The sequence below is a fragment of the Lepisosteus platostomus genome, chromosome 19 (assembly GCF_059453375.1).
Source record: "Lepisosteus platostomus isolate fLepPlt1 chromosome 19, fLepPlt1.hap1, whole genome shotgun sequence".
In the NCBI taxonomy this organism is placed as follows: domain Eukaryota; kingdom Metazoa; phylum Chordata; class Actinopteri; order Semionotiformes; family Lepisosteidae; genus Lepisosteus; species Lepisosteus platostomus.
In genome coordinates, this window is record NC_142629.1 from 909,504 (window position 1) to 935,074 (window position 25,571).

General features: G+C 52.9%; 2 protein-coding genes across 11 annotated transcripts; one reads left to right on the forward strand and one right to left on the reverse strand.

Annotated features, from left to right (window-relative positions):
* The first annotated feature begins 155 nt into the window (after positions 1-155).
* Positions 156-20,900, forward strand: tecpr1a (tectonin beta-propeller repeat containing 1a). Of its 9 annotated transcripts, none has more exons than XM_088612138.1 (27): positions 158-290; positions 760-829; positions 2,773-3,005; positions 3,487-3,669; positions 3,980-4,102; positions 4,710-4,832; positions 5,282-5,456; positions 5,765-5,865; positions 5,949-6,050; positions 7,247-7,392; positions 8,117-8,583; positions 9,232-9,377; positions 9,657-9,812; positions 10,185-10,334; positions 10,615-10,772; positions 11,241-11,368; positions 11,586-11,688; positions 11,785-11,881; positions 12,188-12,267; positions 12,484-12,540; positions 12,763-12,937; positions 13,320-13,455; positions 14,387-14,479; positions 14,588-14,694; positions 15,855-15,974; positions 16,088-16,217; positions 16,382-18,437. In XM_088612138.1, the coding sequence occupies exons 3-27, from the start codon at positions 2,781-2,783 to the stop codon at positions 16,555-16,557; spliced, it is 3,657 nt and encodes a 1,218-aa protein (XP_088468264.1). In that variant the 5' UTR covers positions 158-290; positions 760-829; positions 2,773-2,780; the 3' UTR covers positions 16,558-18,437. The 9 variants fall into 9 exon arrangements, 8 of the variants coding, with proteins under 8 accessions (XP_088468265.1, XP_088468264.1, XP_088468266.1 ...); XM_088612140.1 differs by lacking the exons at positions 158-290; positions 760-829 and adding exons at positions 836-981; positions 20,647-20,900 and having other exon boundaries at positions 16,382-16,579; XM_088612136.1 differs by lacking the exons at positions 158-290; positions 760-829 and adding exons at positions 907-981; positions 1,084-1,143.
* bhlha15 (basic helix-loop-helix family, member a15) lies at positions 18,655-25,514 on the reverse strand. Of its 2 annotated transcripts, none has more exons than XM_088612149.1 (3): positions 24,161-25,514; positions 23,721-24,059; positions 18,655-22,228 (listed from the first exon to the last, which is right to left on the reverse strand). In XM_088612149.1, exon 3 carries the CDS (start codon positions 22,153-22,155, stop codon positions 21,667-21,669), a length of 489 nt encoding a protein of 162 aa, XP_088468275.1. In that variant the 5' UTR covers positions 22,156-22,228; positions 23,721-24,059; positions 24,161-25,514; the 3' UTR covers positions 18,655-21,666. The 2 variants fall into 2 exon arrangements, with proteins under 2 accessions (XP_088468275.1, XP_088468272.1); XM_088612146.1 differs by having other exon boundaries at positions 23,721-24,064.
* Between the last annotated feature and the right edge of the window lie 57 nt (positions 25,515-25,571).

The window sequence follows — 25,571 nt, forward strand, 5'->3', positions numbered from 1 at the left end:
GCCCAGGAGCATGGCCTAAAAATGACAAATAGAAGACAAACGCAGAGGCGTGAGGAATGATTGAATTTAAAAAAACAACAACAAAAACTCGGGTCACCCAGGAGGCGCACACTTGTCCGTGCGTGCGTGCGTGCGCTGCACTTGACAGAAAACGACGCAGACATTTGTGAAACCCAAATGACATCACCGATGCCTATTAATATCGCTGCGCGCCGGAGAGCTTCTGTCGGCGCATGACAGGGCGACAGCGAGCCTAGAAAACCCGAGCCTGCGAAACAGAGTCGTGGCAGGTAACGCGTGCCCTCAAGGGTGCCGTTTGCGACGTGTGGGCTTTTAGAGACGTGGGCGAGGACGGCGGAGTGAGGGTGCGGTGTTCCCCAAGCATATCACAGTGACGCAGTAATATCACTCTCAGACAAGGCACAGGTGACCCCTGACCGAGACTGTAAACGAAGTGGGTGCAACCGGGGCATTGTGTCCGAAACAAAATATCACAAATGACCAAATCAGAGAAAATTCAATATCCCGTTAACGGCAATCGGCCGTATCTTAGCCTCCATCACAGTTATTATAAAAGGGGCTCCTGAAAACCTACATCCAGCCCGAGTCAAATATACCTGGAAACACGATACTCAGGCGATCCTGTATGTTTGCTGTCAGGCTAATCTTGTTTTTGTATTTACGAGAAACACAAAATGTTAACAGGCGAATAAGACCGCGAGCAAACCAGTGCATGACATTTGCGTGCTAATCTCGCAGAGGCGGGCGACCGAATAGTGACACCCGGACGGACCAATCAGAAGGGGGGCTGTTGAGTGACGTTCGCAAGGTAACCAATCAGATTGGAAGGGTCGTGACTTCCTGCCTCGGATTAGGAAGCAGTCTGATGTCAATATCTTGTACTGTACTGTATCAGTAGGTGAGGGGGCTACTGCAACCTTCTTAAAACCAGCCTTGCTCGTGTATGAAAGGCGAGAAAAGGTGAGTGCTGTTGCAGTGTAACGCGCATTGCTGTGATGCTCCATGTTTTTTTCATTCTTATCGATTTGTTTTTAACACCTGTTCGTTTCTCACCCGTGAAAGGTGGCGGGGCGCGCAGGTGGACCGCCGGCTGGCCCTCTGCTCTTGACGAGCGTTGTTTAGGTGTGCCTTTCACGCGTTACACGAACCTGCTTCGGTATGGAGGCTGTATGACACTGATGCTTGACAACTGATCGCTTTAGGGTTTAAAGGAGAAGCTCATAGCACGTAGAAGTAGAGGCTGTTTTTGTAGTCAGAGGCCACATATTCCGTGTAGCCTCCCCTATTTGTGCGTTTTATTACGTCTGTCATTTGTCATTGCGCCAAATGGTACTGCTAGGTGTTGTCACGCATGACGTCAGTAACATGATCGTTTTTCTAATTACCAGCGATGTTGAAGAACTTGGTTGACAGTTGCATCTTTCCTCGCAAATGAAATGGTCTTTCTTGACTATACAGTGAAACACGTAAACTTAAAGTATTACCCGTATTGGACATAATAAGAATCGCACAGCAGAATCGTGGTCGAACGATCACCCGCAGTCAATGAACAAGTTGCGAGAGCTCCGTTGAATAGGTCCCAGTTCGCTGGATTGCATCAAACTCTGAAATACGCATCACAACTGGAGCGAATTCAAATAACAGAATCCATCTGACTGTCCGTGCGTCCGCTGTACTGGCACGGAGGGCTGTGCAGATCAGTCACTGTCCGGGCTCTGCTCTGTATCTTTGCTTACTCAAGCTTATGGCTTGGAGGCGTGGTTTTGAAGGCGCTGCGTGGTCCAGAATCTGGTTTTCCCCGCTGAATTGTTCTTCTGTTCTGCTGAACAGAGGGTGGTGGGGGTGTGGAACGAGCTGGCCAGTCGTGCTGTCCAAGGTCACACTGTAGCACCTTTCATGAAACAGCTGGATGGGATCCTGGGATCAATGAGGTACTAAAAACCACTACAGCTAGACGAATGGCTGAATGGCCGCCTCTCATTTGTGATCTGTTTTATGTCCTCTGACCTTGCTCCACACTATAAGGACAAGCACAAATCACCAGAGGCTAATTCGTCTAGCCAGGTCTGCAGCTAGCAGCTCACATCCATCTCTTTCTTGAAAGAAGCCTGTATATCAGCTTCAAGAACATGGTTGGATAGCTTGTTCCACACTCCCACAACCCTTTGGCTAAAGAAGTGCCTCCTGACATGATGGGAGGATGTCATAAAAATGCCCACTGCAATATAAACAGTTACTCTGCGCCTTGTAATAATTGGTTAAATCAATCCCATCACCCTTGCGTGGTCCTGTCCGGACAGCTGGTCCCACTCGTAGACTGGGGATGTCCTGATGAAGGTGGAGAGGAAGCCAAGCACCACAGTGGTCAGAGCTGTGTGTAGAAAGGATGCGAGCTACACACCTGCACAGAGCAGTTCCACATTGTTGCTGCTGTTCAGAGGATGTGTTCATGTGTGCGAGAACACTGCCAAACAGCCAAGGGGAAACTAACTTCATCGTATATTCATGAGATGAGTCAGGGGGCTTGAGCTTTTGGGGGTTTGCTCTTCTGTACTGTATTAAAAACAAAAGCACAGCATGTGAACAGCATGAGAAATCACAGCGTCAGTATCTCAAATGTGGTTTAGCGCGGTGTGTTCTAACCTCTGATCTCGAGATAAGGAAGCCTGGTGGATTGGTCCCAGGATATCAAGGTCAAGGGTCGGGGGGGCCCGGGCGTGGCGTTCCAGTGACAGCCCCTGTTTCCCACAGGGCCTGCCATGCCGAGCTCCCTGCTGTGGGCGGTGGACGTGTTCGGCCGCGTGTTCCACCTGTCCACTGCGGGGCGCTGCTGGGAGCTGTGCAAGGACGTGCAGCTGGAGTTCAAGCGCGTCTCCGCGGCGCAGCAGTGCAGCTGGGGCATCGCCTGCGACCATCAGGTCTACCTGTACGTGCACTCCAGCGACGTGCCCATTCGCTACCAGGAGGAGACCTATGAGAACCAGGTAGCGCACGAGCACTGCAGAGGTGCATATTATAATTTGTCAGGTAACTGACCATGTATCAGAGAGGCTCAGCAAAGGCATCTGTATCACCTTTGCCATGCACAAAGAGTTGGGTACGGTCCCTTTCACTAGCCTAAGTGGTCTTGTAGTGCAGAGTGAAGTGTCCTCAGCTCACCCCGACTGGAGCCTTGGCTGCAGTACAGCTAAACGGCCACTAGGTGACACTATTGGACAGTGGAGGAGTTCGAAACGGGCTCTCTCGAGATACTGTATGGGTGATGTTCTGCGCCTGTTCATAACAAAAATGGGATTCAACTGTTATATTTGGAAAAGGAAACTGAATCCCGATCCAGGGAGTAAAAGAACTCCACCCTGCCTCTTGCGATCGTTGCTGTGGCTGTCTGGGCATGTTGCTCATTACGTGTGACTCTGCCTTCTTCTCTGCCCTTGTGCTGGCTCCCGCGCTCCTGGGCCGCCCCAGCGCTGGAACCCTGTGGACGGGTTCTGCGACCGGCTGCTGCCCAGCGACCGCTGGCAGTGGAGCGACGCATCGGGCCTGCAGCACCAGCCCCTGGGCGGGTTCCAGCCGCCCTCCGAGCACTGGGAGTGGGAGGCCGACTGGTTCGTGGACGAGAACTTCGGAGGAGAGCCCACCGAGAAGGCGGTGAGTGGGCCCGGGCACCCCCTGCCCCCCCTGCCCCCGTCCCCCGGCCCCCCGGCAGCGCGGGCTCAGGGCCTCTGCTCGGATCTCAAGCCCGAACGTCGGATCAGGACTGTGAAGGCATGGGGATGTTTCTGTGCTGTTGGCCAGCCTAGGAAGAGAGCTCTATGACGGGTCTGTAAAAGGTTTGAGCAGCGGCTGTTGCCTCTTGCTGGAGTGTGGTCTGTACTGCCGGAGGGCACACAGGAGTGACGTCGCCAGTGATGGGCGTTCTCGCCTCTGATCTCCTTCTTTGTCTTTGTTTTTTCTCCAGGGCTGGACGTACGCCATCGATTTCCCGGCCACCTACACGAAAGACAAGAAGTGGAACTCCTGCGTCCGGCGCCGGCGCTGGATCCGATACAGGAGGTACAAGTCGGTGGACACCTGGGCCAAGGTGTGTTCACGCCCGCCTCCTCTGCCCTGTCTCCGGCCGGCTTGCTGTTCCAGTGCTGTTCTCGTTGGGCTTTTCCTGATGTGGTTGAGATGGTTACTATCCTCGCTGACTACAGGTTTTGCTGGGGTCCAATGTTTTGGGGTTTTTTGCTTGTCCATTTCCCCCTACATCCAACAGGCACATTCGTCCTACGGATGAGACGTAAAACCGAGGTCCTGACTCTCCGTGGTCAGTAAAAATCCCAGGGCGTTTCTCAAGAAGAGTAGGGGTGCTACCCCGGTGTCCCCTTGGCCTCTACCAGTCATGGCCTCCTTATAACCCCCATCTCTGAACTGGCTTCATCACTGCTCTCCTCCCCACTGAGAGCTGGGGTGTGGGGAGTGTACTGGTGCTGCACACTGGTGGTAGTGGAGGGGATCCCCATTACCTGTAAAGAGCTTTGAGTGGAGTGTGTAGAACAGCACCATACAGGTGTATGGAAGTATTATCTCAAATGCTGTTAGCTGGAAATGCTTGTGTGTGTTAAGCATGCTGTTGAATGCCTGTGCCGGGGCCATGCTCGCGGTGTCACGCAGTGAAGGGTGACCCTGGGCTCTGTGCATTGCAGATCCCCTCAGAAGAGACCGGGCCTCTGCCAGACCCCTTCAATGACATCAGCTGCGGAGGCTGGGAGATCAGTGAGGAGCCGCAGGGGCGTCTCTCTCTGTGGGCCGTGTCCCTGCAGGGCAAGGTCAGTGGTCAGCGGTCAGCTGGCGGTCATCAGCGGGGCTTCACCTCCCCAGACTTCGCCTTCTGCCTACCCACAATCCCATCGCAGTGAGCGGCAGCTGCTGCACAGCTCAAAACATGCCAGCTGCCGTAAGACGCCAAGCACGAGCTCTGCAGGCCGAGGGAAGATAGTGCTTGAGGAAAAAAATGGAATCAGCACCGTTAGATACAGCGCTGTGTGAAAGTTTTCCCTTCTCTTCCGCATCAGAGCATTCCAGTTAATCCCAGTGCATTTCTGAGAATCAATGGAAAGGATGCGGTAAGCAAGAGTGACCAGTAGAGGTCAGCAAAGCATCACACGTGTATGTGGCTCTGCTCTGACAGGTTTCAGACCCAGTGCTCCATTCCCACTTGGGAAGACTGTGGCTTTGAGTGTCGCTGGTCACTTGTCCCTGTTTTTTCTGTGCGCAGGTCTGGTTCAGGGATGGCATCTGCCACCTCAATCCCGAGGGCACCAGCTGGACAGAGGTCGTGACCCCTGGGGAAGTGGTGCAGATCAGCTGTGGGCCGGGGGATCTGGTGTGGGCTGTGCTCTGGGAGGGGCAGCTGCTGGTCAGGGAGGGCATCGGCCGGGACAACCCCAAAGGTCATTGTCGGGTCATGAGCCTGACCTCGCGTGTTTCTGCAGGGTCACAGCTGTGTGTTTGCCCACTGTCTGCAAGTCTGTCTGAAAGGCTTGTTGTTGAACCCTGACAGAACAGCATTCTCTGACGAGGGCGGCCCCCTCGGCCTTGTGTGTCATCTAGCTTCTGCCCAGTTTTAGCTGGACGATAAATATTCTTCGTCTTCTTAGAATTTGAATGTTCTCAAAATAATTTAAACAGGGTCTTACGTCCATGTATATTATATACTTTCAGGGAGCAAGACGTTTACTCCCTAAACTGTGTCTTCCAGGCAGCTCCTGGGTGACTGTGGATTCTCCCAGCCCGGAAGTGGGTGCTATTCATGTGTCCGTGGGCGTGAACGTTGTGTGGGCTGTGACCAAGGACCGCAAGGTAAGGACGCATCCAGTGAGCCCCGCCCAGCCAGCCAGGAGACGCTTCTCTGCACCGGCAAAGACTTGTCCTGTCCCCTGCAGGTGTGGTTCCGGCGCGGAGTGAACTCCCACAATCCCTGCGGCTCGGGCTGGATTGGCATGGTGGGAGAAATGGTGATGGTGAACGTGGGGCTCAATGACCAGGTGAGAGCCGGGAGCACAGGCCAGGTCCTGCAGCACTTCCCCTGGGCGGGACCAGGCCTCAGACCAAAATACAGCTCCTACCCCATGAATGAAACCTCATTCCTAAAGATACAAAGCTCTCAGTATAGTTTTAATCAGCTCTGTCTCTCCCAGCTGTGTGCTGTATTTTACAGCTGTGTTTCTCAGGTGTTTTCGTGCAAATCGGTAGATTCCCTGGAAGTGTGCTTACACCAGTAGACTCGAAGAGAAGAGCAGAACAGGGCTCATTAACACTCCCATCATAGGGAAGACTAGGAGTCGGTCTGGAACAAGCGCTCCGATCGCTGTGCCGTTTTCCGAATAGAGCTCAGGATTCCGGGAGACGGGTGTGTCGTTTTTTCTAGAGGAGGTGAAGAATTTGTGTGAAGTTTTTTAAGCTGAAATCTCCCCGGTATGGGGCTGTCCGCTCCCCAGCCCTCGCCTCTCCTGGGCCGCTCAGTCTGCGCGGCCTCGGGTTACGCCTGGTGTGTATTTCTGCAGACCCTGTTGTTGAATTTCAGCCTTCAGACTTGCAAGCGCTGCAAACCCCCCCCACGAACCACACTGGTGCGTTTGTAACACGACCTGCGGCAGCGCAAGAATATACAGCTGGAATCTGCCTGCCCCGCCATATGTATATGTATAGCATGCTCTGCGTCTGATCACAGGGGTCCAGCACCTCTGAGATCTGCTTTCTGGCTGTGTTTGCATTACATCTGATACAGCGGCAAAGCCCCCAGCCCGCCTTCTGGTTGTCTTTTTATAACTGTGCCCTTACAAGTGTATGCACATGCAGTACGCATGGTTGTGTGTTTACACGCATTCCACTTATCCTCAACTCTCACGCACTGTAGTATTAGAACACCTATGCTCCTGTCCGAAGCCGCTGTTCAGATCGGAGATCTGCATGTTTTCTTATTTATGGTGCTTTCCAAAGTCATTTTAAAGGATTTTTAAAGCCATCATTTCCGCATGAAGTCAGTGCAAAAGCAGATGTAGTAGAATTTCTCTTCCATCGAAAGGTTGCAAGTAGCAAGTGTGTTGCGTGTTGTGTAGTGTTCCCAGCCCTGTTTCGGAATCGGTAGATGTCTAGAGGTCAGCAGTGTGGAATGGTTAGATGCCCGCCTGCCCCTGCCTGCAGCTGAGCTCACCCCGGTGCCCTGCGGCTCTGCCCTCAGGTGTGGGGGATCGGCGGGGAGGACCGCGCGGTGTATTTCCGCCAGGGCGTCACCGCCAGCGAGCTCAGCGGGAAGACGTGGAGGGCTGTGACCGCGCCCCGGGACGGAGACAGGTCCCACTCCAGCAGCGCCAGCAGCCTGGCGAGGTGAGGGGGCCGTGCCCAGCCCGGAGTCCCTGGATCTGACCCCCCACACCCCCCGCCCCCCGCAGAGTGACCCTGACTCTCCCGCTCAGTGCCTGTGAACAGACCGGCTTGAGAGTGGATTAGCTCACCCTTAAACCTGACTGCAATCCTCAGCACTTCCCTGGCCAAGATCCTGGAGCGTGTCCTTAGCCTATCTCCCCAGCAGGTGGCAGTGTTGAGATTGGAGGTGCCGGCAGCTGCTCACGATTTAAAGGGGTTTAACCACTGTTCACTCACCCCCACGACTCATTTGTAGAGAATGGAGAAAATTCATTGCAATTCTGAACACTCTCTGTTGGCTCCAGGCACACGGTGAAATATTTTACAGACATGTATTTCATATAGTGGGGTGGTAGGGTGGTGCAGAAACTCTGGGGCCCTGGGTTCAGTTCCAGACCTGGGGTGCTGTCTGTGTGGAGTTTACATGTTCTCCCTACCTTTGTGTGGGTTTCCTCCCTTGTGCCAGAGACACGCTGTTGGATTAATTGGCTTCTGGGAAAATTGGCCCTGGTGTGAGTGCGTACCCCGAGATTGACTGGCGGCCCATCCAGGGGGTGCCCTGCCTTGATCCCGATGCATGCTGGGATAGGCTCCAGCTCCCCCGCGACCCTGAATTGGTTCAAGCTGTTAGCGGATGGATCCACGCCTGCGCCTCATGCCTGTGAGTGTTTCTCTTGCTCCAAAGTGCCGGCTGCTTCTTTGGCGGCGAGGTGAGGCTGCCGCCGCGGGGCCCGGGGACGAGCGAGGCCGAGGCCGCCCTGGAGGCGGGGAAGCTGGCCCAGCCTGCCTCCCCGGAGTGGGACGAGCCCGCCCAGAGCCACGTGCCCAAGGTGACGAGCGACAGCTTCATCTCCGAGCTGGTCTCCGACAAGGGGCGCCCTGAGGCCAGCCAGGACCCAGGCTCCCCAAGCCAGGAGGCCAGCCGGGACCCCCAGTGGAGCAACGTGGACCTGGAGGAGGCACAGACGGACCTGGCCGCCGCCTCCACCTCCGACGCGGCCGACAGCTCCAGCCTGTCCTCCATCGCCACGTACAACCTGGGGCTGGAGGGGCCGTACGGGGCGGACGAGCACCCCCTGTGGGCCTGGGTGACGGCGGGGGGCTGCGCGGTGGACGCCCACACACAGCTCAGCTGGTTCAGCTCCCCCGCAGGTGAGCACCGGGGGCCCGCAGGCTCGGCCTGGGCGGTCTCGCCATCGCGGGCCCGTCATTTTCCCAGCAGATGTGTGGTTTAATTTCAGCATCAGGGGAGGGTTTTGGGCTCGAGGGTCAGTGGAGTGAATACAGTTCAGGTTAAATTAGAGCGAGAGATCGGTGATACAGGAGAGGAGGCCGCTTGGCTTCAGCTTGTTTCCAGTAGGGTCTGGGCAGCGTGTTCAGCAGCTGTCCTGGGGCAGGGCCTTCTCTGGATCTGGAGCAGCTGCAGGGCCGTTTTGCGGAGGATAATTGTTTTTTCATTTTAGTTTTCACATTTGTCCTGGAGGGACTTCAACTTAGAAATCTACTGTCCTCTACGATGCATTTAGAACATTCTCGTGTTCTGGGACCCACTCCTGTGAATCACGCCTGTGAATATTGTTCAGTGTTCATGTCTGCAGAAGAAGCCTTTTTTGCCCCTGATTAGGAACTCTGCAGAGCAGGAAGACCCACACTGTCAAGGAGTCCCCTAGCCTAGGCATGTGAGTGACTGTTCTAGTGCACCTAGAGACATCGTCTTCCTGCTTCATTCATTCGGCAGTGGTTTAGAATCGAGATTGGAGCACTGGGCCCCTGACACCGTCTCGCCTGTCTGTCCCCCAGGGATGTCGTCTTCTGCGCAGTGCATGTCTCTGTCCATCACCCCTGCTCAGACAGCTGCCTGGCGCAAGCAGATCTTCGAGCAGCTCAGTGAGAGGTCGAAGAGAGAGATGGAGAATTTCCAGCACTATGAGCAAGCCATCGAGCAGGTAGGGGGAGGATGAGAGAGAAGAAAGGGGACAGCCGTTGTGTGATCTAGTGTGTCAGAGCTACACGCAGGGAAAGTAACCTGATAGCAACACAGACAGGTTTGGATAGGCATTGTGGTTTCGAAAACGCAGGAAAGAACTGATGTGATATGTTCACAGTTCACGTTTCAAAGACATTTTTTGCTCGGAGCTCAGCAGGCAGAAGAATACTAACAGCACGTACCTGTGTCTGTGACTGTGGCATCAGCGCTGTTTCGGCTTCTCTGTCCCCCTGCCCAGTCTGTGTGGGTGAAGAAGGGCACCATGCAGTGGTGGAGGGACTGGAAGCCCCACAAGTGGGTGGACGTGCGCATCACTCTGGAGCAGTTCTCCAGCACCGACGGCAACAGAGACGGCATCCTCTTCATCTACTACACCTTCAATGAGGAGAAGAAGGTGAGCGTTGCCCGGCCCGATCCAGCCCAGTCCAGCCCAGCTGTGGAGTTTGCATGATCCATCTAAATGGGTTTTCTCTGAGTTTCCTCCCCTCTCCAAAAGACCCACTGGCTGGCTTGCTTGAGATGTCTGAATTGGCCCTGCGATACACTGGGGTCCCGTCCAAGGTGCAGTCCCACCTTAGCCCGTTTTTAAGATCTGGGCTTCTTCTACCCTGGGCAGGAACGAGCTTCTGGAACCGGTCACCGGGGGGTTCTTACTGGTAAATCTGGTCCTGTTCACGATGGCAGTAGCTGAACCAGGTCTGGGTGTAAATCTGCAGGAAAGAACAGAAGAAGACTTGAATTCCTCCTTGTTCCCGTGTTCCCGCAGTACCTCCATGTGTTCATAAACGAGGTGACGATCCTGGTGCCTGTCCAGAGCGACACCAAGCACACCTTCGCCATCTACACCGCGGAGAGGACCAGGCAGAGGTGGCCCATTCGGCTGGCTGCTCCCACCGAGCAGGAGATGCGTGACTGGGTGAGCCTGCGATTTCCCCAGCTGGCTCAGACACGTCGGTGTGTCTCAGGGTTGTGGGTCTCTGTGGATTTTGCTGGTCTTGATATGTCATATTTGTCATGGCTGTGGGGTTGCTGTTATTCTGTGGGGCGACGGGCTGTGCAGTTTCATGCTGAATTTGAGCCCTTTAGGGGCGGTGGTCTCGGACTGTGGGAGCTGCTGTCCCATGCTCGTTGACTGTGTGCCCGGGGGTGGATGGTTCCTGTGCTGCTGCTGTGACTCCCGTCTCTGTGCTCTGCAGCTGGCCCTGCTGAGCAAGTCCTCCTGCGACTCCCGTGGGGTGCAAGGCCCCCCCTCGAAGCAGGCCGTCTGGTCCACCACCTGCAAGGGGGACGTCTTCGTCAGCGAGCCGTGCCCCAGCCTGGAGGCCTCGCCCTACCCCGCGCCCTGCGACCAGATGTACGCCCTCGGTCCTGCTTCGTTTCCGTCGGGAGGTTTCGGGGTGCACAGAGAGTGTGGGGTGGACAGGGAGTGAGCTTGCACAGGAAGTGTGGGGTACACAGGAAGTGAGCTTGCACAGGAAGTGTGGGGTACACAGGAAGTGAGCTTGCACAGGAAGTGTGGGTACACAAGAAGTCATTCATTAATATTGCCAGGCATAATGGATATAAAGAAGGAGACACCCACAGTTGTATATCGGTGAAAAAACAATCAAGAGGGAAAAAAGCTTTTTGTTTAGAAAGGTGGGGTTGCAATGGATGGTCATGTAAAGATGAGCAACTCTTCTGCCCGATTTTGAAATACACCAGGTTCATGGTGACCAGTACATTTGTGTTACTGGTGCGTCCTGTCTGCGTCCCCCATCTCGTGGGGTTTCCCATCACCACCACAGCGCCTCAGGGGTCTCTCGTTTCTTCTGCTGCTCAGGTTATGGCGACAGGTCGGGGGGCACCTGAGGTTGGTGGAGTGTAACAGCCTGGGCATTGTGTGGGGCATCGGGTACGACCACACCGCCTGGGTCCACACAGACGGCTACGGGGGAGGCTTCTTTCAGGGTAAATATTTGCACTGCTCTTGGGCGAAGGCATGCGTTCGTGGTGCTTTTCTCTTAAAAAACTGCAGGAACACATTGTCGGCGTATTTGCCAAACCAAGTGGCGTTAATACCATAGCTTCTTACCTAATAAAGGTCAGGCTCCCCCCAGAGAGCTTGGAATAAAGCAGATCATTCCCTGCACCACAGAGAAGCTCAAAATATTATATCTGTCTCCAGGGCTTCTCAGCAGCACAGACAATATCCACACCCAGACTGATATCAAAAGTGTTTATATCTACGAAAACCAGCGCTGGAATCCAGTGACTGGCTACAGTAGCAGGTGAGGCAGCTTGCCTTTCGTATCATAAACGAGTGATGTGACGGTCTGCGCGGCTCTTGGCCCTGGGTGACTTGTGGAGTGGGTTGTTCCCCGCAGAGGCCTGCCCACGGACAGGTACATGTGGAGTGACGCGTCGGGCTTGCAGGAGTGCACCAAGGACAACACCAAGCCTCCGTCTCCCCAGTGGGCGTGGGTGAGTGGCTTCGATTCCGGCGTCTCGGGTAAGAGCTCCCGATCATGGCTTCCGCAGCGCGAGGCCGTGCCACAGCCAGGTCGCACCGCCCCTGACGCCGTGCTGTGAGATGTGAAGCGCTAGACGTAAAGACGAACGGCGCTGAAGAAGCCATCTGCTGCTGGAGGCCCGGCTGAGCCACCTTGCCTCAGCGGTGCACTTCGCTTACGGCTGGGCTCCCAGGGGCCTGGAGCTTCCAGCTGTGGAGAAGGGTCTCTCCCTGTCTCTCATCAAGCTCTTTCCTGTCCCTGGACTGCTCCCTGCCAGGTGTCTGAGTGGACCATCGACTACGGCGTTCCGGGCGGGACAGACCGGGAGGGCTGGCAGTACGCAGCGGATTTTCCAGCGTAGGTAGCACCTGCTTTGCACCTGTGTTTCATACCCCGTCCGCCTCTTAAAGCAACACTTCACATTGAAATCCTAAATGTTCAGGTTTTAGCAAAGCTAGAAATAGTTGGAAGTGAAGAGTCAACAAGTTTGGGAGTCATAAAGGTATCTTGGTTGATAGTGTGCATTGCGTCTGTGTTCTTTTAAGCTTGTTTTCTCTGCTCCTTGCTGTCTAGGACCTTTCATGGATACAAAACCATGAAGGACTTTGTGAGACGCAGGCGATGGGCAAGGTGAGTCCAGCAAGTTTCATCTGTCCCTGCTGCACCCTGGGAGATTCATTACTCCTTGTGACATACCGACATGTCACTGCGCCGGTATCAGGCCGAGACTCGAGACCTTCCCCTCTCTCTCGCCGAGAAGACCAAGCCCAATCCGCTCCACATGCGAGATCAAAGGTCAGAGAGAGGTGTCAGAAATGCGGTCTGGTTAACTTCTTGTCTTGTCCACGGCAGGAAGTGTAAGATCACAACGACGGGCCCCTGGAAGGAAGTCCCGCCCCTCCCGCTGTGGGACGTCACCCTCCTGCCCTGCTCGTCCCAGGGCGGCGCGGAGCAGGTCTCGCTCTGGGCGATCAGCAAGAAGGGCGACGTCCTGTGCCGCCTCGGAGTCACCCCACAGAACGCAGCGGTGAGCCCGCCCTCTTCCTCCCCGCGTGTCCCACAGAACTCCCGCTCGTTTCTGAGCGACTGTGCATTCCCAGGACTCCACTCCGGCAGCGCAGGGAAATAATAATAATAATAATAAGTGCTCACACTTATATAGCGCTTTTCTGGACACTCCACTCAAAGCGCTTTACAGGTAATGGGGACTCCCCTCCACCACCACCAGTGTGCAGCCCCACCTGGATGATGCGACGGCAGCCATACTGCGCCAGAACGCTCCCCACACACCAGCTATCAGTGGGGAGGAGAGCAGAGAGTAATGAAGCCAATTCATAGATGTCTAATTTGCAGAGGCCCTGGCTTGTCCGTGTCCTGCGATTTCTATTCTGGCGTGTCTCCTGTCGCAGGGAACCTCCTGGCTTCACGTGGGCACAGATCAGCCTTTCAAGTCCATCTCGGTGGGCGGAGGCTACCAGGTGTGGGCCATCGCCAGGGACGGGTCCGCTTTCTACCGCGGCTCGGTGTCTGCTCAGAACCCTGCGGGTAAGAGGGGCCGGGGGGAGAGCCAGAGAGCTCTGCTGCAGCGGAGGTTTAAAAAAATTGAGGATCACTGTTTTGTTTTTGTTATTTATCCCCCCGATTCGGAATCTCCGGTTGTGTTTTGTTTTTTTATTCCTCTCGGCTCGTCATGCCTGCAAACCCTTGACCCCGCCCACCTCTGGGCCACACCCTTGATCCCGCCCGCCTCTGGGCCACACCCTTGATCCCGCCCGCCGCCGGGCCACACCCTTGATCCCGCCCACCTCTGGGCCACACCCTTGATCCCGCCCGCCTCTGGGCCACACCCTTGATCCCGCCCACCTCTGGGCCACACCCTTGATCCCGCCCGCCGCCGGGCCACACCCTTGATCCCGCCCGCCGCCGGGCCACACCCTTGATCCCGCCCGCCGTCGGGCCACACCCTTGATCCCACCCACTGCCAGGCCACACCCTTTTTAAACATACGACAGGCACTGCAGCCCCGTACCAGAGGCTCTGATTGGAGGAGAGGTGCGTCTCTCACTAGTGGCACCCAGGAGGCTGAGGTGTTACTGTGTCGCTCGGAGTCATGATAGCCCAGACAGCCTCAACCCTCCCTATTTTCCAGGACTGGCTGACCATTGGTCTTTTTCCAAGAAAGAGAGCCCTGCCCTCTTCCGCAGAGTTTATACAACAGTTTGGCCTTATGATCCCTACCTACAGCTGTACTCTGTTGTTGAGCTGCCAGTCGCCATTTTGGCTCAGTGACTTGCTTCTCAGATGAGCCAAAATGGCGGCTTCCTACGGAAGCCTCCCAGGGACATCTCGGCTGCACAGTCCACTCAGGCATGAGGGTAGACTCCCTCATAACAGCCTCGCGTTTTGTTTGCCTTCTTTATTGCTTCCCCTCCCCATCTGGCAGATGGAAATGATGGTTGTTTGGCTGCGCTTGCAGGGGACTGCTGGTACCATATCCCCCCTCCAGCCCGGCAGAAGCTGAAGCAGGTGTCAGTGGGGCGCACGTCGGTGTACACCGTGGACGAGAACGGTAAGCAGGGCCTCTGGCACAGCCTCGAGTTAACTCCGGGTAATGGCCAGCCCCTCCTTACTTACCCCTGACTTGCCTCCGCTTGCCTGTTCTGCCCCTGCCCTGCAGGTAACCTGTGGTACAGGCAGGGCCTGACCCCCAGTTACCCCCAGGGCTCGTCATGGGAGCACATCTCCAACAACGTGCGCAAGGTCTCCGTGGGACCCCTGGACCAGGTGAGGCCTGCGGCGGGAGGGGGGCGCTGGCTTGGCTCTCCGGTGCCCTAGCAGATCTGCTCCAGAGAGGTTCACTGACGGTACAGCCCCCACTTGCAGGGGTGAGAAGGGCACGCTGAGATTGTGGTCATGCTCTGCTTAGCTTAGAAAGCTACAAAAATGTACCTAGTGCTTTCTGAAAGCCAGGCATTACTGGGAAAGAGATTCTGTAGGTGGACAAAGGGCTGAGTGTCTGGGAACCGTGATCAACGTTGAGCCGATCTGCCAGACTCCCCGCCCTTCAGTTTGGTTTGCACTGTGTGTCTTTGCTCCGGTTTGTTAAGCCTGGTAGGTTTTCCACGCCACAGTGTAACGAGGTAGCAGAAAAGGTCATGGTTAAACATTCCCAGTCCCATTTCCACTGATTAAGCTCGATTCCGGGGAGAGTATGTCCTGCCCTGCTCTTGAAGGAAAAACAAACAAAGAAAATAAGTCCTGTTAAAAAGAAAGAAGCAGGTCTGCTGCTGGAGCCACCTCAGTGTTGTGGGCTGTGCTCATCCCTGCTACTTGTACAGGACTCTGAAAATCACCTGCAGGCGTCCTCCGTAAGGCAGCTAGCACAGCCCTGTAGTTCCTTCTCTCTCGATAGCAAATGGCTGTTTTTTCACTGTGTGGAAATGTATTTTAGTTCCTTCGTCTTCAACTTAATCTCTTTTATTGTGTAACTTTTCTAAAATGGATATCAAACAGATCAAGTCTTTTTTTCTTTAAAAAAACCATTTTTGGGGGCAAAAGCAGCGTTGTGCGGCGATGAGCTTTTTCTGCATTTGTCTTCATCAATGTCAGATTTTGGCCTTGTTTTTTTACCTCGCTGATTGTTCTTACTGGAGCTGTTCCTGGCTTGTGAACCCCCTGAGCTCAGCTGTCAGAGCCACAGCCCAGGCCTCTCAGGAGCGAATGCTGCCTATCCTATCGCCGTGCTGATAGTGCTGTCTCAGCTGGCTTGCGGCCCTGGGAATGTTTCTAGGAAGTACAGGTGAAGGTCCCTGTCAGAGGAAGAGATACAGACACCCCGGCCTCTCCTTCCTTCTCTCTTCGTGAGAAAAGACCAGCTGGCCATATTTCATTAGCGAGTCCGACCTGCACTGACCCTGCTCGGCTTTGTGTTTTCTAACTTCCAGGTCTGGATAATCGCGGACAAAGTTCAAGGCAGCCACAGCCTGAGCTGCGGTACCGTCTGTCACCGGGTCGGGGTCCAGCCTATGGAGCCTAAGGGCCAGTCGTGGGACTATGGGATTGGAGTAAGTCTACACCGAGAGGAGCGGGAGCAGTGCTGAAATAGCGTTAGGGCAGAGTCGAGCAGCTGTGGCCATTCCCCTTTTCAGAGATAAGACACAAGTTGGTTTGTGTCTAGATCCAGTGCCCGGAGCACAAGGTGAACAATACAGGGTTGGAGGAAGAGGGTGTGGGGGAGGAGCTGGCACGACTGCAGGAGAATTACCCTCATCACTATACTGGGGCATTAGGACCCCACAGACTGCAGGGTGAGCACCCCGTACTGGTCCCACTAACACTAGCCTTAGCTTTCCCAGGAGTCTCCCCTCCAGGTAGTGGCCAGGCTCTCGCTGCTGAGCTCCAGCAGGCTGCCGGGTGCGAGCGGCAGGGTGGCAGATGCAATGTGATGTTCTGGTTGTGCTCTCTCCTCCAGGGTGGGTGGGACCACATTTCGGTGAGGGGGAACTCCCAGGATGCACCGAGGATCGTCATCCCTTCGGCAGCGCAGGCGGCTGCAGGCAGGCCCAGCGGGAACAGGGCCCAGCTGCAGCTGAAGGAGCAGGAGGAAATGAACGGAAACGCAGTCAGCTGCTAGTCTCAGTATTGTAGCTCTTAGTCTGTGCAGCTCGAGGTAACACCCCTCTCCCCTCTTTCCCTGGGTACCTGACATCTTCCGCCGGTGATGTTCTGTTGCTCCTGACAGATCCCTGTCCTTCTGATCCTATCCTGCCCTCTGTCCTTATACCCTCCTTTCCCAATTTCTCTTCTTTCCCAAGACTTTTTTATGGTTTTATTTGTTGATTTTCTGTTTTTACCCTTTTCCTCACAGAGAGACTGAAATAACTTTTAAAAAGTTGTGCGAACCCCATCGTTTGCTGTCGAGATCAGTTTTTTTCTCTGTCTGAAGTTAGCCTTGTGTTTATTTATTGACGTTATTTTGTTTGCTTTGAGAGAGCGTGTTGTTGTCTGTCCCTTTGGAAACTACGGGGTGTCTGTCAGTCGAACCTTTAGACTAACAACAGTGTGGTGCCGGAATCGATGTAGCAACATTTCAGGTAGCTCGGGTTTAAGACAGCCAGCTCCGTTCACACTCCAGTGATGAAATACGTCTGCAGTTTCCTGACAATCAAACTGAGGGCAGGAACACATTTTTAAAGAATCACTTTGAGTTTTGGTTTTTAAATAGGAGGGTGGGATTTTTTTACGTTTTTTCTTTTTTTTAAATAATTCTAAATGTGATGCCTAACAGAGCCCAGCTGTACAACTACCAGATGAGTCGACACATCAGGGAAAAAGAGACTAAACGTTTAGCTGTACATTCCTGTGGACTTCACCTCTGACTAGGTCTGCGCCCGTTGAACTCTTCCTTCAGGTGCAGCACGCAGTCGTGATTTCCAGATCACAGCCTTTTCTTCCTCCTCCAGAGTGAGTTACTACCTACTCCTTTTCCACAATGCATTTTTGTCCAGGTCAACCCCCCCCGCCCCCCCCCCACTGTGGGGAACAGGCAGTAGCATCAACTGTCACGTTAGCTTTTCGCATAAAAAAACGAGCAAATATTTGTATGGAAAAACGGAACAGGGTGTCAAGCAGCTGGTTCGAAAGACGTGGTTATCTGTATGCTGGTGAATGTGCTTGCACTGGGCACCACACATGGAAATGAGAGAAGAACAACGCTAGACCTGGTGTAGCAGCAGGGATCCCCCTTTCTCAGTCTCAGGAACTCCTCTTCTCACCACATCGCAAGTCTGAGTGCGCTGATCCAGAACTACATGTGTGTGTGTGTAGAGACAAACAGAGTCTGTGTGTTCTAAGGGTTTTCAAAGACAAAGACTTGTTTATTTTCATTTTAATGCGTTTTTGTCTTAATTAATTACATTAAGACCACAGTTCCCCAAAAGCACTTTAGTATCATCGATGCAAGGGATAAAATAACTTAAGTTTGCTTCAAACGTGCACGTAGAAGTTGAATTTAGGAAAGTCAAAATCCTGCATTTCAGACATTAACCAAAATATTCCAAGAAAGAAAATGCCCCTCCAGCATTAGGTGTCTGTTTCAGAGAGAGCTGTTTAGGTTCAAATATAAAATCACATGAGATAGTGTGAGAATTTTAAATGTGGATGTGCAACTTTATACAATATACTGTATTTTAAAGACGTGGTTACCAAGTACCACTGCTTGTAAGCACTGATGCATCTATAGTGAGCTCGGGGCGGACAGTGGAATTCCGACTGCATTTCAGTTACTGTACATCAGATTGTTTCATAGCGATATCTGTTGCATTCCAATCAATGATACCATGAGCTTGGTTCCCCTTGTGGTTCTGTTTGTAAGCTAAAACAAGTTACACTGATTTTTCAGACTGTTATCACTAAAGAGAATAATCAGATACAGCAAACGGATGTATACTGGTGCTGTAATATGTGCACAGACTGTCCCCAGGAACCTGCATGGATCATATGTGCTTAATAAATGTTTTATTGTTTAAGCCGTGGGTCTTGCTGTGGTCTCTGAGTGTTCAGTCCCAGCAGAGGCTTCTGAGTAGCTTGCAGACCAAATGTACAGGAGCCATTGTAAAAGCTGTCTGTGACCTCATGATTACCCAGGACATTTACTTACACCAAGCAGGACAGCAAGCTGAGTAATATATACATAATGTGGATGCTATTTTTTTGTTCTGCAAAAAACAACTGCCGGTAACCAAAAATATTTGATCAATTTTTATTTTACAGTATTTCACCATGTAAATGCCAAAAGATGTACACAGAACATTTAAAATAAATGGCACAGGTTAATTCACTAGTATTTTAGGGTTTCTTAGGCTTGTTATGAATTCCATTCAAATACTGTTTCTATTTTCTAGCGTTTGCCTTTGAGGTCTTTTGGGGAGTGTCCATGATTAGCCCAGCGTGGTATCTCGGCAGAGACAACTGTAATTGAACTCATTTACATGAAGCTGTTTAAACAGGGTCAAGAACCTTGACGGCTCATGACAGTGGTTCTTCAGACATGGTGATGTGTGTGTGGAAATCATTCAGGATCATTTTAGCACAACACAAATCTACAGCGTGATTCCCATACAAGTACAGAGAGAGAAAGCAGTCACATAATGTAAGTCCTTAAGCTTTTCAATATTAAACATCCCATCTTTAGACCATTTTATGCACTCCAAAATGTATCTAGCAATTCCAGAAACAGACATATACTACAGATAGCTCTGATAGCTCCAGAATACGAGGCTTAAAGACTATAACATGGATTTTTAAATAAATTACCATTGTTTCATTTGGGTATGATGGCGTGTGCTACAATCAGTCCATCCTGCTTCATCGCTGAATTAAAATCATCTACCTTGAAGCAGTACTCCATGCTTGCCTTCAAAGGATTAACGTTTTTCACTCGCATGCCAAAACCACTGCTAACAGCCGGAAAAACACCCCCTAAAAAAAGCAAGAAACAGCACGGCGACCTAGAACACCGGCCCAAGGAACAGCACGGCGACCTAGAACTGGCCTATAAAATGGACAGTTTAAAAGGCACAAACATCTTGAGATCTATAAAAATGCACACATGTACAACACTCCACTGGAATGGTGAATTCCATAAATACAGTGACCTAATAGTCCAAAACCGATTTCACTCAACTTGCATTTAATGCTTACAGGAAAATTATTAAAATGCAGAAACTGGTTAATTTGAGTTACAGAACACACCCTACTTTCTGGGCCTGTGTCAGCCAGTGAAAGCCAGTTAAGGTTAATACACAAGCCTAAGCAACATATAACAAAATGTGCTGAAAGATTCCAGGGAACATGTTTTCATTGCACCTGAGATCTTCACGGCCTACATGAGCTCAAGTGGTGCAACTGCTCAGGTTTTCAATGGCTGATAAAGAAACCTTCACCATACAATCAGCAATTTACAAGAAAATAATTTCAGATGCATAGAGCATCTCTGGAACTAATAGATGTTTAAAGAAGAGTCTATTAAAAACACTTATAACAGGTTTTCACAGCTGTGATTCAATTAGTGGCTGTCAGATCTCCTTCAGATCATCCCAGATGCCTGCTGCTTTAACGATGTTGCCAAATTACAAATTTAGTTGGGGTGGTGTTTTTTTTTCTTTTTGAAGCCACTAGCTTGTACATTTGATAGGAACAGGAAAATGAGCTCTAAGTGGTAAAGCATTTCTAAATCTTTACAAATAACTGCATCAGGTCAACTTTCTTCAAATCTGTGGAGAGTTTTGACAAAACAAACATTCACATTTGAAATCATTTGACGACTGAAGAGCAGGATATCTTCATTCACAACTACAAAAGGACCAAAGAGATCCATACACCAGCAGACACACATGAAAACTACAGGGAAGTGTGCTTAAAAAAATAGAACAGGCACCTCTTTACACACAAGGTGGTGGGGGTGTGGAACAAGCTCCCCAGCCATGTTTGGGAAGCTGATACACTGACTTATTTCAAGAAACAGAGAGAATATTTTATCTCCTGAAGATCCTCAGATCAATTCGTTACTAACCAACAAACTAGATGGCTGGGCCCCAGGGGCTGGTGGTTGTCCCCTCTCACATTCTTCTGAATCGTCAGTTTTACTGAGATTTTCATACCGTGGGTAAACATTAGCACAGCAATTTGAGGGGAAGTCATTTAGATAAATAGCTACATTTTCTTTCCCTTTTCCAGTGCTGAAAACCTTTCTCCAGATGGGTCCAGTTTTAATTCAAACTACACACTGCTGGCGGTTCGGCTGTTGAAAGAACCAGAAATATTTCGCCAACTGGAGTGACGATGCAGTGACACACCTACACAGGATTCTCACCCCCCGCAGCTCAGAAGCCTCCTATGCAGCGTTCACGTTCAAACCGGGAAGATAAAAAAGAACAATTTGAATGCATTTTCATTAAAAGATATAACATTGGCAGCAGCACCCTGCTTTGAATTTTGATATTAAACAGGTCAATCAGCTTCCAAATCTATACATTTACATAATTTCTATTTGGGTGAATTCAGTGGGACGCTAGCTGAAGGGTGTTTCTCTGTGGTCAGTCCAGGAATGGCATAGTGAGGCTCTGCACGTCCTCGGGTACAGGCTCATCGTGGACTAAATGTCGAACACCGGGGCGGGGCGGTGTGATCGAGCTCAGGGATACGCGTTTCAGAGGAATACAAACACAAACACGGATCAGCGGGGCTTCCTGCTCTCACATGTAGCTACTGCACCATAACCAAGCAAGCGTCTCTGGGTGAGAAGAGTCTTCCTGCAGCAGGATTCTTCTCCTCACTGAAGCAACCATGTACAACGATGCGTCTTTTACAAAGCAGAGATTTATAATCACGTTTTGGTGCCAATTCTTCCCCACGTGCGGCTCCTCACCCAGAGCCAGACGACGGCACACGCGGCAGGAATGTTTCAAGTCCAGTCAAAAAGCAAAAAAAAGAGAAGAAATATCTCCGAGAGCCAGATTCCGCTCAGCGGAGCGCTTGTCCTCCTGGGAATGTCCGGGCTGCCTCGTTCTCGCCCGGCGGTCCCGCCTCTGCACACCGCCGCCTGCGTTAACGAGGGGCAGGCCGGGGGGGGTCCAGGAGGCGACCTCAGTGTCGGGGCGCCGGGCAGTCAGAGTCACAGCCACAGCGGTGGGCGAGGGGGGCCGGCGCAGGCTCTGCCTGGCCTCTGGAGTCCGGTCCCGGCCCGGCCCGGCCCGGCTAGCTGCCCTGGCTGAAGCTGCGGATCTGGGAGAGATACCGGGCCAGGCTCTCCTCGCCCTGCAGCCGGCGGGCGGGGCCGGGGAGGGCGGGGGGCTCGGCGGGGGGCCGGCAGCCGCCCGACACGCCCAGGACGACGGCGGTGAGGGAGCGGATGTAGTTGCGGGCCAGCGTGAGCGTCTCGATCTTGGACAGCTTCTTCTCGGCCTTGACGTGGGGGATGGCCTCCCGCAGGGCCTGGAAGGCGTTGTTGAGCTTGTGCATCCGCTGGCGCTCCCTCTCGTTGCTCTCCAGCCGCCGCGCGCGGCGCTCCTTGGTGCCGGCGTGGGGCCGGCGCCGCCGGGGGCCCCCTGTGGGGTCCGGCTCCCCTCCGGGCCGGCGCCGCGGGGCCCGCAGGCGGAGCGAGGCCTCCGACCCCTCCGGCTCGCTGGACGCGGGCTCCGGCTCGGCGTGGGGCCGGCGCTTCGCCCCCTTGCCTTTCGACTTCATGCTGCGCCCCCTGCGGGGGGCCACGGGCCCGGGGCGGGCAGGAGAGGCGTGAGCAGGCAGGTGGACCGGGACTCTACAGAGCAAGACAAGGGGAACACGGAGGAGCCGGAGAAGGTTAAGAAGAAGCGTCTGACTCCGCTGACATCAGGAGGAGGACGAGTGGGAGGAGCCCAGGGGGCCCGGCCAGCTCACACAGTGTCCCCCCCCGGCCAGTCCGGCTCGCCGGCGGCACTGGGCACAGACGCCCCGAACCCTAAACCCCAGCAGAAGGAGCAGCCAGTCGCCGGGGGACAGGCCTTGACCAGAGCGCCTTGAAAACCGACCCCCAGCGCGCATGGGAACGTGCAAACTCCACACAGACAGGTGCCCTCAGTGGGATCTGAACTCGGGATGCAGAGTGGAAAGACGGCCCAGCAGTTACTTACAGTCCAGACTAGGCAGCCCATCCAAGAGCTCAGAGGTGCCATTTGTTAACATCCCAGGACAGGGAGGAAGGAGAAAGAGGAGGATTCACTAATGAATCAATTAGCCTTCCCTCTGGTCTGGCCACTAAAGAGCTGCTTGTTACACACTGCAGGACAGGTTGTAGTCTGGTTTCATAAAAGGCAAAGGCCCCTGATAAACTACATTAACATTTGCGACAGGCGGTTCATCTCTGAGGCACGATGGAGATCAATTCAAACTCCCCACCAGCAATGACAGGGTGTTAAAAACAAGGCGGTTCGTGGGAAAATGGACACGTTTCCCTCCCTCCTCCAGAAGCCCGTTCGTGAAAGAGCTCTTAATGCTGGATTAGTGCTCTGAAACTCCAGGGCACCAGGTGTGTCGGCTGCCTGACCTGCTCCCAGGCGCGTCAGTATCTGGAAAAGGTGTTTGACTTTACCCCAGCGATCAGCGGCGATTAAAAAAAAATCACCCAGTGACATAATTCAATTATGAAGTTATATTCTGAAGTTATAAAGCCATCTAAATTGATAACGGAGCATTCAAGGTGGTTTGCGTGCTAATTTCGTGCGTCCACGTAGCAGCCCGTTTCTGAACCCGAGCGGCGAGCGGGCGTGACGCTGGATTTACCCAAGAGCTCAGCCCAGTGTCCACCCCGTACTGGAGAAATAATAAAGACCGCAAGACTGCGGGGGCAGACGGGTCGGCTCCTGAACCCCCTCACGGGTACACAAACATTCAAAAGAGAGAGCAGATCGAAACGGACAGATATTTGACTCTCCCCGTTAGCCTCGATCTGACCAGCGCTCCGAGTAACATTTTCCCGGAGACAAAAAACAAACCAAACAGAACAGCCAGACCTTCAGTACAACGCCAGGCGAACACTTGACATTTCTCAGCTCATATCCTGTTCTGTAGGCCACGCATTGTGCCTTATGCTTTTTTAAATTAATAATTGTTTAATCAATCATTAAAATTAGAACGACTGTATCTACATAAAACGTATTCGAAAAGTAGAAAGCTGGGGAGGCACCATTCTGTCACTTCCCCCAAGCTTGAGGACTGACAGACACAACGCTGTGGAGTTTTTCCTTCTTTGCGAGGCCAGTTCGTGGACTTACCTGGCGGAAAGCGCGCAGGTGAGCTCAGGTGTCCCAGCGCGCAGGCGAGCGGCTCCGAGCGCCGGCAGCCGGGGACGACTAGCGGCACGCGCCACCTGTGGCTCCGGCTTGTACACGTCGCGCTCGCGGCTGGCCAATCAGGCGGCCCCGCTCGCGGAGCCGCTCGTGCAGGCGTCGGCGGCGCGCGGGGGCTACTGCGTCACCGCGGGCGCGAGGAGGAAATGAAGGACACCTGAAGACTTCACGGCCGAAACGTTGCGTTTTCGCTCTTCTCTTTTCAGCGGGGAATAAACCTCACTTGTTCCTGTGCAGACTACGCGTGCTGACGCAGCTCCCCACCTGCACTGCGGAAATAAAGGGCAATCCTTTTTTCTTTTGCTATTTTAAAGTGTTATTTGAAACCTTTAGGGAAAGTGTAGGTGGAGAGCAGGAGTTCCGACCTGAAATCGACGCATCCTGGCACGTTTCAAGGCCTAAAACTTCAAAGTGAAATAAAAAAAAGCAAAACAAAAACAGCTTCTCCCGCAAACCCAGTCCACAGTCCACGACACGCGTGCTCGGCGGAGGGTGCCGGAGTATAGGCGCGCGGGTGGGTGGGTGCTCCAGACAGACCGGCAGGGCGGCGCAAGGCGAGACGAGAGGAGGTCACGGCCGCAGGGCTGGGGAAGGCGCACAGCACCTCTTCCTCCTGCTCTGCTGGGTCTTGCCTGTCTGCGGGCCAGGAGCAAGCAGGAGGACAGAGGGGGGGACATCTCCCTCCACGCTCACCCGGCCTTTAAAAACCAGCAGGGCTTTGCGATCGCACACTATTTGCATAGAAAAATTGTTTGTTTTTCTCCATTTGCCTTTCTGTTGCCACAAGTCGGGGTATTTTGCATTTCCAACCTGATTTCAATAGCCGTCCTTCCAGTTATATTGCTTCTATTTGCATTGCGGTCATTTTCACGAACACAGGGCGTTTCTTGTTCTGTAGTGGATCACGGGTTTCGTTCGAGCTCAGTTTAGGCGAAGGACGGGCTTATACCGGGATTGGATCGAAGAAACGCGCAAGAGCAGTCCTGTCTTCCGGACCGCAGGAAATAAGCTGGAGCGAAAAACTTATCAAAAATATAAAAAGGCAACGTAAAAGGTAAAAAAAACTGAGATGAAGCCCTCAATTAAAGACCTGCCTTATTTAACTGATGTAAGGGGCTATAAACACTGCTGGACTGCATCTCTGCCTCTCCAGAGCTGGACGGAGAAACCTAGATATAGCACCCCACCCCGCCAGCACCCCGCCGCTGCTGTGGGACAGGCTGGAGGCCCAGGAGATAAGGATTTGCTTCTTTACACAAAGGGTGGTGGGGGTGTGGAACAAGCTACCCGGCAGTGTCGTTGAAGGCAATATCCTGTCTTCTTACGAGACACAGCTGGATGAGAACTTCATCAAATTAGCTGCTAACCACCGAACGGGCTGCACAAGCCAACTTGCCTCTGGAGTGTAAGCATGCTGGTGTGATTAAACCTCAGTGTGCCAGATGCCTGGTCACTGCGCCAGAGCTATTAAATGTTTCTTCAAACATCCAACATATATGCAAGATTTGCCTTGTACACATACATTTATATATACTGTAGACTTTATATATACACACAGCTTAAACACCGGACATCTAAAAACAGGCAAAACACTGAAAAGTGCAGAACAGAACAAAATATTTTAAACCATTTGCAGTGCAGACGTCCTACTCAACTGTGCAGCTGACACAGGGTTGATGGTCACTCCTACTAAACTTTGAAGACAGAGGAACAGCAAATTCAGCACAATACAGTATTCCAGCAGCCCAGCGATAAGGGCTCCAGACGTCACTTACC